Source organism: Trachemys scripta, chromosome 1 (assembly GCF_013100865.1).
Source record: "Trachemys scripta elegans isolate TJP31775 chromosome 1, CAS_Tse_1.0, whole genome shotgun sequence".
In the NCBI taxonomy this organism is placed as follows: Eukaryota; Metazoa; Chordata; order Testudines; family Emydidae; genus Trachemys; species Trachemys scripta.
In genome coordinates, this window is record NC_048298.1 from 98923559 (window position 1) to 98937401 (window position 13843).

General features: G+C 42.3%; 1 protein-coding gene across 2 annotated transcripts in view; it reads left to right on the top strand.

The window, feature by feature from the left end:
* The window catches only part of WASHC3 (WASH complex subunit 3), a 38702-nt gene that overhangs the window by 5421 nt on the left and 19438 nt on the right, over positions 1 to 13843 (top strand). The window contains exons 3-5 of one of the 2 annotated variants that reach the window (XM_034778827.1): positions 6937 to 7002; positions 9037 to 9168; positions 13220 to 13327. In XM_034778827.1, the coding sequence (XP_034634718.1) occupies positions 6937 to 7002; positions 9037 to 9168; positions 13220 to 13327 (306 nt within the window). Of the gene's footprint in view, positions 1 to 6936; positions 7003 to 9036; positions 9169 to 13216; positions 13328 to 13843 lie in introns of both variants that reach the window. The other variant, XM_034778817.1, reaches the window with a different exon arrangement.

Genomic DNA, 13843 nt, shown 5'->3' on the forward strand with positions numbered 1-13843 from the left:
ATGGACATAGACCTCTCACAAGGCACAGGCCCCAGCAATGTGGAAATCATGGTGTCACTGGGGCAGGTTGATACCGTAGAACGCCGATTCTGGGCCCGGGAAACAAGCACAGACTGGTGGGATCGCATCGTGCTGCAGGTATGGGACGATTCCCAGTGGCTGCAAAACTTTCGCATGCGTAAGGGCACTTTCATGGAACTTTGTGACTTGCTTTCCCCTGCCCTGAAACGCCAGGATACCAAGATGAGAGCAGCCCTCACAGTTGAGAAGCGAGTGGCGATAGCCCTGTGGAAGCTTGCAACGCCAGACAGCTAGCGGTCAGTCGGGAATCAATTTGGAGTGGGCAAATCTACGGTGGGGGCTGCTGTGATCCAATTTGCCAGGGCAATGAAAGACCTGGTGATAGCAAGGGTAGTGACTCTGGGCAACGTGCAGTCAATAGTGGATGCTTTTGCTGAAATGGGATTCCCAAACTGTGGCGGGGCCATAGACGGAACCCATATCCCTATCTTGTCACCGGAGCACCAAGCCACCGACTACGTAAACCGCAAGGGGTACTTTTCAATGCTGCTGCAAGCCCTGGTGGATCACAAGGGACGTTTCACCAACATCAACGTGGGATGGCCGGGAAAGGTACATGATGCTCGCGTCTTCAGGAACTCTGCTCTGTTTCGAAAGCTGGAGGAAGGGACTTTTTTCCCGGACCAGAAAGTGACCATTGGGGATGTTGAAATGCCTATCGTGATCCTTGGGGACCCAGCCTACCCCTTAATGCCATGGCTCATGAAGCCATACACAGGCAGCCTGGACAGTAGTCAGGACCTGTTCAACTACAGGCTGAGCAAGTGCCGAATGGTGGTGGAATGTGCATTTGGACGTTTAAAAGTGCGCTGGCGCAGCTTACTGACTCGCTCAGACCTCAGCGAAAAGAATATCCCCATTGTTATTGCTGCTTGCTGTGCGCTCCACAATATCTGTGAGAGTAAGGGGGAGACCTTTATGGCGGGGTGGGAGGTTGAGGCAACTCGCCTGGCCACTGATTACGCGCAGCCAGACACCAGGGCGGTTAGAGGAGCACAGCAGGGCGCGGTGCGCATCAGAGAAGCTTTGAAAACGAGTTTTGTGACTGGCCAGGCTACGGTGTGAAACTTCTGTTTGTTTCTCCTTGATGAACCCTGCAACCCCCCCCCCCCCGACCCGGTTCACTCTACTTCCCTGTAAACCAACCAACCACCCCACCCCACCCCACCCTCCCCTCCCGCTTGCAGAGGCAATAGTCATTGTTTTTTCACATTCATGCATTCTTTATTAGTTCCTTACAGAGGTAGGGGGATAATTGCCAAGGTAGCTGGGATGGGTGGGGGAGGAGGGATGGAAAAGGACACACTGCATTTTAAAACTTTAACTCTTATTGAAGGCCAGCCTTCTGATGCTTGGGCGATCATCTGGGGTGGAGTGACTGGGTGGACGGAGGCCCCCCCACCGTGTTCTTGGGCGTCTGGGTGAGGAGGCTATGGAACTTGGGGAGGAGGGCTGTTGGTTACACAGGGGCTGTAGCGGCGGTCTCTGCTCCTGCTGCCTTTCCTGCAACTCAACCATACGCTCGAGCATATCACTTTGATGCTCCAGCAGACGGAGCATTGCCTCTTGCCGTCTGTCTGCAAGCTGACGCCACCTATCGTCTTCAGCCCGCCACTTGCTCTGTTCTTCCCGCGATTCAGCCCGCCACCTCTCCTCTCGTTCATATTGGGCTTTTCTCATCTCCGACATTGACTGCCTCCACGCATTCTGCTGTGCTCTATCAGCCTGGGCGGACATCTGCAGCTCCGTGAACATCTCGTCCCTCGTCTTACGTTTTCTCTTTCTAATGTTCACGAGCCTCTGCGAAGGAGAAACATTTGCAGCTGGTGGAGGAGAAGGGAGAGGTGGTTAAAAAAGACACATTTTAGGGAACAATGGGTACACTCTTTCATTACAAGGTCGCATATTTCGGCTTGCAGGCAGCCATCGTAGGCCACAGTGTTTTGGCTTTTTTAACCTTCTTAACATGCGGGAAAGGTTGCAAACAGCAGCGCATTTCCTATATCAAGGATGAATTGGATTGTCCATTTAAAATGGGGTTTCAATGTAAAAGGAGGGGGCTGCGGTTTCCCGGTTAACATGCGGCACAAACACAAGTAAACCACCCCCACACACACACACACACGATTCTCTGGGATGATCACTTCACCCCTCCCCCCCACCGCGTGGTTAACAGCGGGGAACATTTCTGGTCAGAAGAGCAGGAACGGGCGCCTCTGAATGTCCCCCTTAATAAAATCACCCCATTTCAACCAGGAGAGCTTTCTGGAGATGTCCCTGGAGGATTTCCGCTCCATCCCCATACACGTTAACAGACTTGCTTGCTTTTTTTTTGTAATGTTTACAAATATTTACAAAGTTACACTCACCAGAGGTCTCCTGTGTGCCCTGAGGGTCTTGGGTGAGTTCGGGGGTTACTGGTTCCAGGTCCAGGGTCACAAACATATCCTGGCTGTTGGGGAAACCGGTTTCTCCGCTTCCTTGCTGCTGTGAGCTACCTACAGTACCTCCATCGTCATCTTCCTTGTTCCCCGAACCGTCTTCCCTGTGTGTTTCTCCAGTGAGAGAGTCATAGCACACGGTTGGGGTAGTGGTGGCTGCACCCCCTAGGATCGCGTGCAGCTCCGCGTAGTAGCGGCAAGTTTGCGGCTCTGCCCCGGACCTTCCGTTTGCTTCTCTGGCTTTGTGGTAGGCTTGCCGTAGCTCCTTAATTTTCACACAGCACTGCTGTGTGTCCCTGTTATGGCCTCGGTCCTTCATGGCCTTGGAGATCTTTTCTAATACTTTTCCATTTCTTTTACTGCTACGGAGTTCAGCTATCACTGCTTCATCTCCCCATATGGCGAGCAGATCTCGTACCTCCCGTTCGGTCCATGCTGGAGCTCTTTTGCGATCCTGGGAGGACTCCATGACGGTTACCTGTGCTGATGAGCTCTGCGTGGTCACCTGTGCTCTCCACGCTGGGCAAACAGGAAATGAAATTCAAACCTTCGCGGGTCTTTTCCTGTCTACCTGGTCAGTGCATCTGAGTTGAGAGCGCTGTCCAGAGCGGTCACAATGAAGCACTGTGGGATAGCTCCCGGAGGCCAATAACATCGAATTCCGTCCACACTACCCCAATTCCGACCCGCAAAGGCCGGTTTTATCGCTAATCCCCTCGTCGGAGGTGGTGTAAAGAAACCCGGTTTAAAGGGCCCTTTAAGTCGAAAGAAAGGGCCTCGTTGTGTGGACGTGTCCAGGCTTAATTCGGTTTAACGCTGCTAAAGTCGACCTAAACCCGTAGTGTAGACCAGGCCTTAGAGACTGTTGTCTTCCACAAAGCGGGTATGATACAAATGCGTGCAAAATCTCCTACCTTATCAATGTGTTTCAACCATGAAATAGAGAGACCAGCACAGGTTGAGAGGGTACTTCATTCTCCGTGCCCATTCAGTTCCTTTTTCTGTTGGCAGTTTCTGCCAACAGAAGTACCTGTTAAACATTAGTGGTGGTGGTCGTGCGGAGTTGTGAAATAAATATCTCAGTCCATTTAACCTCAATCAGAAGTCTAATAAAAATGTCAGATTAGGTTTTTTGGTGTCATTATATGCTTTACTGCGGGTTTGGTTTTTTTTTTTTTTTTTTTTTTGGTCTTCTAGGTACTGGGAGTCTGAGGATAGTGTAGGATTAGTGTTATGCTATACAAAGCACACGGGATCTTTTATAGGAGAAGGCAAAAACACTGCATTTATTGAAAATACAAGAGTTAGCATATGCTTTTTAGACACACACGCCTGCCTGCCTGCCTGCCAGTTGATGTTTATAGTTACCAGTCTGTTGTAGCCTGAGTCAATCTAATGGCCAGTTACATTGAGCACGAGTGAGGAGCTGGGCTCTTGTCGGTCGCGATCTGATGCTCTGAGGCTTTGCAGGACTGAACCCAGAGTTCCATGGCAAAACACCCCAGTTTTATAGTTGTACATTCCCATTTGAGTCCATGCATTTTGCAATGTCATCCTGTAATCATTAGACTTTAAGTGGTGTTATCATTTGATGGTTATTGTCAGGCTTCCCATTGTTATCTTCCATTTGTTGTCTCGCCTTCGGGGGTGCCTGCCTCACCTCTGAGGTCGTCCATGCTGCTGACACGTTTAGCATTGGATACAATGGATGTTTTCTGATTGTCTCCTGGTCTTTCCAAGTCTCTCACTTTTTCTTGACCATCTGGACATTTGTGATGGCTTACACACCTTATCTTTTCCTGATGCATGCATTCCTCATTCACACAAACAATCTGTTACAGAAACCTTCAAAGGTATACAGACAGCAGTATTGTATATTCAGCAGAATACATTGTAAATCAAGCCTTGCTAAATCTTGTAAGTAAAACAATTCACATTGGGGCTTCAGGTCCTCAACATTCCTCTAATCTCCTTAACATAGATACAATACAAGATCCTGTCTCTTACTTACTAAAACCTTAAAACAAAGAAATGTATATTTAACTAGAGTGCCTAATTTGTAATACATATAGGAAACCATAGCAGACATTATAAATTATCCTAAAACAAAAGGGTGACCATAATCAGTCATATGGATTGTTCTGGTCTGTCATTCCTTTGTGCTATTCAAAAAGGGTGGCTGACCGGATGAAATGAAATCATACATTAATTCTCATGGGACATTATAAAATCCAGCTCCTACATTAGACGTACACATAGTACATTACTAAGAAACTGGGAGTAAGGAGGAAGGTGATGGCGTTTCAGCATTACCTCCTTCAGCATGGCTCAGCCATTAAAAATTTGCTGTGGCTGATTTGAAGCAGGGGCACTAGGTCCGTTTCATAAATCTGATCCTACCTCATAGCTGGATAATGTAACTATCCAGAATCACCAAACTATCCAACTTCTGACTTGCTTCTCTTTCTCGCTCCTTCTGACTCCATTTTTTGAAGAAGGTAATGATTTAAGATGCGTTTTTGTTCTATAGCTTTAAAATTACTTTGATTTTAAAAAAATGGACATGTAGTTAGTGCATAATGTGGGCCAGTTTTTAGTTTCTTTTCTTTCAAATTGCTAAAATCAGCCGACAGTGACAGGTTTTCAAGGTGTACTTAATGCCTATGAAAATGTTCCATATTGACAGCACAAGAAAGTTTTCTGGTTAGCCACAGGCAGCACCATGCAAGCTGTCTTCCTTCTGAAAGGGCTTCTTCTAAAGATGAGATGTTAGTTCAGTCTCAATGTGCTTTCTTGCCTCATCATTTTTGCTAAGGGTGTCAGTAGTAGCTTTTTTGCGATTGTCCTTTAGCTTGCTTTAGAGTACCAAACAGTCTTATCCAGTGGCAACAATTTAGTCAAATTGGATTTGACAATACAGATATGAAAGATTCTGTTATCTATTAATGCTGTCTTGAATCTCCGCATGACTCTTATATGTAATATTTGGCTACTGTGCCAGCATAAAGAGTTGAGGAGAAACTAAACATAATTCTGGATTTTTAGCAGAGGAAGCTCTTGGTATTTGTGGCAGCTTGACTACCTCAATAGAATTTTTGTCAGTACTCCAAAATCTAGGAGATTTCTGTGAAGCCATAGGACCTCAATATCTCCTTTAGGATGCCTATTAAATACACACTTTCCAAAACAGAACTATATATTTAATCAGCACACACAAAACCTGTTAAGTCTCATGTGCAAACTACATATTTTAAACCGTGGGTAAATATGTATTTTGTGAAATATAAATTAATTTTTTTAAGTAGTACAAAAACTATATTAAATGTAAAGGCCCCGACTTAAATTGACAAAAGCCAGGAAATTCAGAGTTGAGTCTGACACTGTCCTTAATTTGAATTTCCTGGCTTTTGTCAAATTAAACAAGACGTGTAATATTATGTAGCTACCTTCGTATGTACCCCCATCACATGATTGTGGCTTGTTTTTTCTAAATAAACAGCAGATTAATTTATTGTAAAGAGCAAAGACTCATCTGTAAACAAGTTGAGACTAATTTTTGTCACACTCTGCCCCTCTTTATTTCTCTAAAGTGTTGGCAAGGATTGCCATTTTTTGAGGTTTTAAAGTTCTGCTTATGAGCTGAGCAGAATCTTACTAGCATACCAGAAGACTACATATCTGCTACCCGACGTTACTATGGTCTGGCTAGATATGGCAATGGTTAGATAAAGAAGTGACAGTTCTTGTGGATTAATTTTTTTAAAAAATATAGGTTACATTTTAAAAGAACTTTATACAAAAATTGCTTTGGAGATTGAACTGGACCATGGTAAGGTTTTAGTTTGTTCTGGCTTACCAACGGTTTTGACTGTAAATGACTCCCATTCACTTCCCTGTATTCTTTCTGATTTCTCTTTTCTCCTCTAGTCCCTCCTCGTATGTCAGTTACTTATATATGCGTCTCACCTTTTATCTTTCACATTTTTGATATAAGTTCTTTGAAGCAAGCAACTTCGAGGATACAGTATGCCTACTTCGTTACCCCAATACCCTGAGTAAGATTCATTAACTATTGTTCTCATTTGCATGTAGACTCTCTATATACCTATTACTGCCTGTTGGCAGCATTGCTATTAATGGGGAAAGAGCTGTAGATAGTGAAATTACTTTAAATGCCAACACATGCTATATAGGAATAAAATGAAGCAGTGTCTAATGGTGTACAGTTAGCACACTTCGTTCTTGTTCTAACAAGGGTTGCCATGTCACTTACTTTCATCTTCAATAGGGTGAGGACAGAAGTATATTTCTTGTTTGTCTACATGTTCCTTGATTTACGATCACCAGTTTTGGATTTTAAAAGGGCATTGAACAGTGTTTGATTCATGTCTTCATTTTTTTTTCTCTCTCCTAGAAGTTGTCAGCTCTATCTCTCCGTATCCAACAAATTGAAACAACGCTTAACATTTTGGATGCAAAGGTGTGTATGTGTATATATAGATGTGTTTTGGTGGTTTTTGTTTATGATGCTCAAAGTCTAACTTCCTTATAATTAGCAGACTTTTGCACTGAAGTACAATTGTCATCAGAACTGTGCTGTAATGGAATTTAATGTATTAAAATAAATTGTCAGAATGACAACTTTTAAATTACAGCTCAAGCTAAATCAAAACTTGCTTCAAAGGCTTTACTTTCTAATGCTTTACCATTTAATGTACAGTTTAAACAGCCGTGGAACACGGAACAAAGGAGCAGGCAGCATGAAGTAGAAAGTGATGTTGGTTTTATCCTTAGTACTGTCTTCTGTTAAGTTTTTTTGTTTGTTTGTTTGGAAGAGGGAAAGATTAAATACAATTTTATCCTTATTACAATACGTAATTTGCTCCAGAACTGCACATACCACACTAACTCTGTTAGCTGTTATATCTACTTTTAAAGTAAAGGTTTTGGGGTTAATGTCACTAGATCTTGGTGGATTAGTTTGTTTATTGTTGGGTGTGTTTCCACCAATTTCCACATAAAGTAAAAAGGTTTCAGAGTAGCAGCCGTGTTAGTCTGTATCCGCAAAAAGAACAGGAGTACTCGTGGCACCTTAGAGACTAACAAATTTATTAGAGCATAAGCTTTCGTGGGCGAAGAAGTGGGCAGTAGCCCACGAAAGCTTATGCTCTAATAAATTTGTTAGTCTCTAAGGTGCCACGAGTACTCCTGTTCTTTTTATAAAGTAAAAAGTTATTCTTAAGTAACTAGATGGCTTATAAAGTTTTAATTAAAAGTATGGCCTAAACTATGTCAAATTGAAGGCAGATATAATTTGGATGAAAAAATGTATATCCCGTATGACCAAAAGATACCGCTTTGTAGTCATCTACTTACAAATATATTTCAATTAATTAGGAAAAAAGATATAAAACTTAGACCCAATCCTGCTTCTGGTGACTTTAGTAACAAAACTCCCCTTGATTTCACTAGGAGGAGGCCCTCTGTTTGGAATTAACTGAAACTTTGAAGTGCAAAAGTTTAAATAGAAGCGAAAGGTTCCCATGCATCTATATATTTATCTTTCTTGAAGGTTGTGAAATAGAAGCATTGAAAAATTCTGCTTGTACAGGCTAAGTAGGAGGGTTATCTTGGATGAATAACTAATGCTGTCAACATCTGCAGAATCTAAGCAATCATGAGTGACTACGTATTGTCATTATAAATGACATTGAGTAGTTACTGGTCCAAGGAAAGAGAACCAGAATGACTCTTTAGCCTGGCGATTAGTGTACTCACTTAGGATGTTCAAGTCCTTTCTCCAGTGTTTGTTTATTTATATGTAGTGGAACAGTTTCAATAGAGACACTGAGACCAGCCTCAGAATATCTTGTAGCCTAGTGGCTCAGACACTCTCCTGTAATGTGGGAGACTCCGGTTCAAATCCTTTCTCCCCCTCGGGCAGAGGGGCAAATTGAACTTGAGCCTCTCACATCTCAGATGACTGCTTTAACCACTGGGCTAAAAGTTATAAGAGAGGCACCACTACTCAGTATCTTAAGTCCTGAAAAATATTTTTGGGGCCAAAATAATTGTGAACTTGACATGGATTTACCATAATTTTGAGTCAAATGAAGCACACTTTTTGCAAATTAACTATTTGTCTAAAAAATTTCACGCAACTCTAGTAGACCAGGGCTGAATGAAGAAACTCAAAACTATTGTCTTGCTGACATGGCTACTATCCGTTGAATTTCTTGCTAGACTGGTGTGACTTCTAGGTACTAGGAATACATGTTATTGGCTAAACTTAAGGGGGAGGGATAGCTCAGTGGTTGGAGCATTGGCCTGCTAAACCCAGGTTTGTGAGTTCAGTCCTTGAGGGGGCCACTTAGGGATCTGGGGCAAAAATCAGTCCTTGGTCCTGCTAGTGAAGGCAGGGGGCTGAACTCAATGACCTTTCAAGGTCCCTTCCAGTTCTAGGAGATAGGATATCTCCATTAATTTTTATTTGAAAATTGTCTTCTGCATTCAGTTGTCATCTATTCCCGGCTTGGAAGATGTCAAATTTGAAGTATCGAGTGCAAATATTAACAGTGTTACAAATGGTCCAGTTCCACAAGCCTCTACAGATCAGCACTCAGTATCTGTATCTCCTCAGTCAGCAGTAAGTATCAAAGTATAAAAAATATTCTTCTTCCTGGAAAGTGTTTCCTCTTGGTTGAACAAGATGGAGCGAACAAGTGTGTGTAAGGAAAAAATCAGATCAAACTTTAGCTCTATAATATATTTTCCATTTCATGTTATATAAGTGTTGTTTTTTAAAAAGCTTCTTACACTTTTTTGTTAAATTATGTTTTAAGTCATTTAATAAATATTATACTGAGAAATTATTTCCTACATTTTTCGTAAATCCCATTGAAAGGTCAACTTGAACTAGGTAGGTAAGAAGGGTCAGCGAACGTCATGCATAAGATTAAAATTTCAAATCCCACCATTCCAGTTCTACAGTTTTTTTAGAATCTGATCTTTCAGCTGAAACCAACAAGTTTCTAGCACATGCTATTGCAAATGCATGCTTGCCCTATTAAATCCTCTGTTTATTAGCGGAGCACTTTTACTATAAATGATTGTCAGCATAAAGGAGCTAGATATGCTTTACACATGCTCTCGATTTATTAAGAATCAGCACTCCTGTTGGCCGCTTCACAAAGCAAGACTCTCTTGCCTTATTTTTGAGATAGAGAAGTGATGGATTTTCCTGATCATTTCACCCTCAGTCTCCCACTCTTCTCTGTTTTATAGCAATTACAGAGTAATAGCTTGCCTCAGCCAAGAGCATGGATAAAGTCTCAAACTTGGCAGGAGTTGCTGTGAAGTGACAATGGCTGCAGTATTGAAAATCCAACAGATTGTTGCTCTTCCTGGCTTATTAATACTTAGTAACTGTAGGTTCATCTGCAGAATTGTGGTATGAAATAATCTTTCACTTTTTAGAAACATTCTGCTCATTTACACTGACCCTAGAGGGAAATAGCAAAGTAGAAGCAAACGTGGACAGTTTCTTAGGCAATACTGCACAATCAGTCAATAATTAGCTGTTCTTTTCAACTTTTCTCTGAAAACTTCCACTGACTCTGCCTTTTAAAGCAATACTACATATTTCTGAAAGTGGGCTTCAGGTTCATATCTTCAGATGGACAGTTTAACAACAAATGTGCAGTTTGACATAGTCCAATAGAATGAGTTTAATAGCTTAACCTTTTTCTGGCCTCCCAAGTCCAAATATTGGAGATCAAAATGATAGATGAGGGAAACATTAGTGCAAAAGCTAATGTTCTAATTATATTCGCCAAAAGTACTTTCTTTAATCTTTTGTATTTTTTCATAACTTTAAGTGAGAACACTCAGTTTATATGGGGAATATTTTAGGACTAAAATCAGAGTCATTTGGGAATTATTGGTATGTTAGTATAAAGAAGTATTTTTAATTTGTGCCAATGTTCACGATTTTAAAATCTAATCAAATACAGTTGAAATTTATTCTCTCTATGTATTCTGCCTACAAAGAAAACAATATGCTTGACTCAATTTTTTTTTAAAGATTTTGCATTTTTCTTTAATCTGGTATTGTGGGTTTTGTATTCTCATTATGTGTAATGGATATTACTGTTAAGATTCCTTATGTTTAACTGAACAATACATATTTAAATGTTAAACAGATATATCAATGAAATTTTACAAACTGTTTTAAAATTTCTGAAATAACTGTCAAATTATTACTTTAAAAGCTAGTTGTGTCCAATCTTCGTTGATTCTCTAGTATGTATGGTCTCTTGCTGATAACATGAGTTTCGAACATTTGGCACAGGGGTTTAATAAATAAAGGTAGTTTATACATTTTACCACTAGAGGGTGCTACACAGATTACTCAAATAGCAATTAAAATGTTTTATCTAATGTAAAAATTTACCATTTTACTCTTATCCATTAAAGGTAAAAAGTACAACGCAGGGAAATTATGAGCTAGATAGATATCTCAGGATTCTGATTATGAGCCACTGCCACTTTGGTCCAAGTCCAAGGGGTAGCATCAAGAAGGCATCTGACAACTGAAAATGTCATCTTAATGTCCTGTAATTAGGGCTAAGGATGGAATGAATTTTACAAGTAGCCTTAGTCCAAATTGACTGACATTACTTGTAAAATTCATTCTGTCCTTGAAATTGACTAGCCAAGTTAATTTTTTGTATTAAAGAGTTTGTAGACATTTGCTTTTAAATTTTTTTTAAAGATTATAGTTTGGGGGCATTTTCACAATTTCTCTGCCACCTGCCAACTGTGATTTTTGTACAGGGCCTTACCTATAATGTAAGCTTCTCAGAAACTGTTGTAGCTTTGTCCTTGATTCAGACTGTGACAAAGTGACTCACCAGTCAGTGCACCCATCTTGTGGCTGGATGTGGTGGTGTCAAGGTTTTCCTCTCTATAGCCTTGTTGATCCACCCACCGTTCAGGTCTTCACAGGTATAAAAAAACACGTGGCTGTTTGGGTAAGCTGCCTTGAGGTCGCAAGGCTCAGGTTCTAGAGCTGTGAAGCTGCGGTGTAGACATTCTGGCTCAAACTGGAGACCAAGCTCTGGGACCATGTAGGGGTGGAGGGTCCCAGAGCTCAGGCTAAAGCCTGAACATGAACACAGCAATTTTTAGCCCTATGACTTGGAGTCAGCGGACCTGGGCCAGCCGCACCCATGCCATGCATCTTTCATCCCTGTGTAGATGTACCCCCAGTCAGCTTGCTTTATCTTGTGACTCTGCCCTCCAGCCAGGTCACTTTTTAGTCTCACACCTTTAAGGTTAAATTGAGTCCAGTCCAGTAATAGTCCAGCAGCCATGTGCTAGAACTAAAGCGAGATTCTAGACCCACTAGACCTCATGAACCTTGCCTGGTGAAGGTCCTGGACCTTTTGTTGATGGCTTGAAGGGGAACCCAGTCTCCAGGGTTCCAGTGTTCCCTCTAATTTTTCCCACCCATGTGTGGAATGAATTTTGTTATGTGCACCAATATGGAGGTGATGTGTGACACATCACCTCCATATTAGTGCACATAATAAAATTAATGTGGCAGGCTGAGGCCAGGAGGTTTGGAGTGAAGGAGGAGGCGCAGGGCTGGGGCAGAGGGTTGGGGTGCAGGGGGTGAGGGATGCAGGCTCTGGGGTGGGGCTGGGGATGAGGGGTTTGGGGTGCAGTGGGACTTCCTGGGTCTACGGTGGGCAGTTCTCTCTCCCTGCAGCAGCACCTGGGCACCTAGCCTCAGTAGGTCGGGGCCAAGGAAGGGGCGCCTGTCCCCTGACCGCAGCAGGTTCGGGACTAGGCTGTGGGAGGGGCACTTGTCCCCCGGCCGCGGAAGGTTTGGGGCTGGGCCGGGGGAGGGGCGCTTGTCCCCTGGCCACGGCAGGGCCAGGGCTTGGCTGACCTTGGGGAGGGATGCCGGGACAGGTCCAGGGCTTGGGAAGAGGCCTCTCTCCGCGCCGCAGCCCTGAGCACCTGCGTGGCGCTTAATAGGCAGCTGCACAGCCACGCAGCTTAGAGGGAACTTCGGTTCCAGTCCAGGGCCCCTGTTGCAGGCAGTTAAGATCTGCTTCTTCAGACCTCCTCCTTCTTCTCTGGGCTTCTTTCTATTGCAGCACAGCACAAGAATAATCCAAATACATCCCTAGCCCTCCCTCCTTTCAGGAGATACCTGATGTGCTGTAGCATCGCACAGTGTCCCTAGGGCTATCTTGCAGTGTTCGCAGGAACCCTCTGCTGTTTTTGTCCTCTGCAGTTCTCCTTCCTGGGAGCTAATAGTGGGAAGAGGTCTGTACTTTGAATTGACTGAATGATATGTAATAAAGCTGTTTGAGTGAAGCAGAATTGCTTTTGATCATCAGCCTGACAGCTTTTTCATGACTTTTTTAACACACAAACTTTGAATATAATTAAATTTATGCTATTGGAAACAATTTCTCTTTCAAAAATATATTGTGACAAACACTGTAATGAAAGTAATCCCAAGTGGCAATGTGTGTACATGTAGAAGTCTATAGTCTGCCCATTGGGGCAAAGAGGAGATAATTTTACCTTACTCCCAAATCTTATTAGCTGAACTCTACTTGTGTACTCCTGGTCCGTGTTGTTGCTCAAGATTTACATACAGTGTTCTCTGTATACAGCAGAATAACATACATGAGATAGGACAACAGAAAACAGAAGCAGCAGCAGAAAATGTCATGACTGTAGCCAAGGATCCAAGATATGCCAGATATCTCAAAATGGTTCAAGTGGTAAGCCTGTTTTGTTCTTTCTCTAGTTTCATTTGAAATTCCTTTACATTTTTTATGATGAAACTGTTATGTAGCCATATATGAATATAACTGATAGTTTCTTCATTTCCAGAGATTTCCTAATTTACACAAACTTATTATTATGGTAACTTCTGACTGTTGCACCTATCTGAAGGACAGATAGGATATCACAAATTTAAGTTGGGAAAATATTCAGCCCTTCACACTTTAGACTGAGGGTTCTCAAACATTGTTTTAATGTGGGCTGCTTCTGAATAGAGTATCTTTAGATCATCACCTCTGTTCTTCACCTCTCCCATTCATGCAAGATCTGACAGCTACGGTAGCATTAAGTGTGAAGGTAATAGGAAAATGTATATATTTTAACTCTTTATTATATCTTTTTTGGGGGGGATCAGTCTACTTTTGCTCTTCATCTGTCCCTCACCCATTCTGTTCCTCTCTCCTCTTGTTTATTTTTCTTTCTCCCTTTACTGTGGACATACATACTGCTTT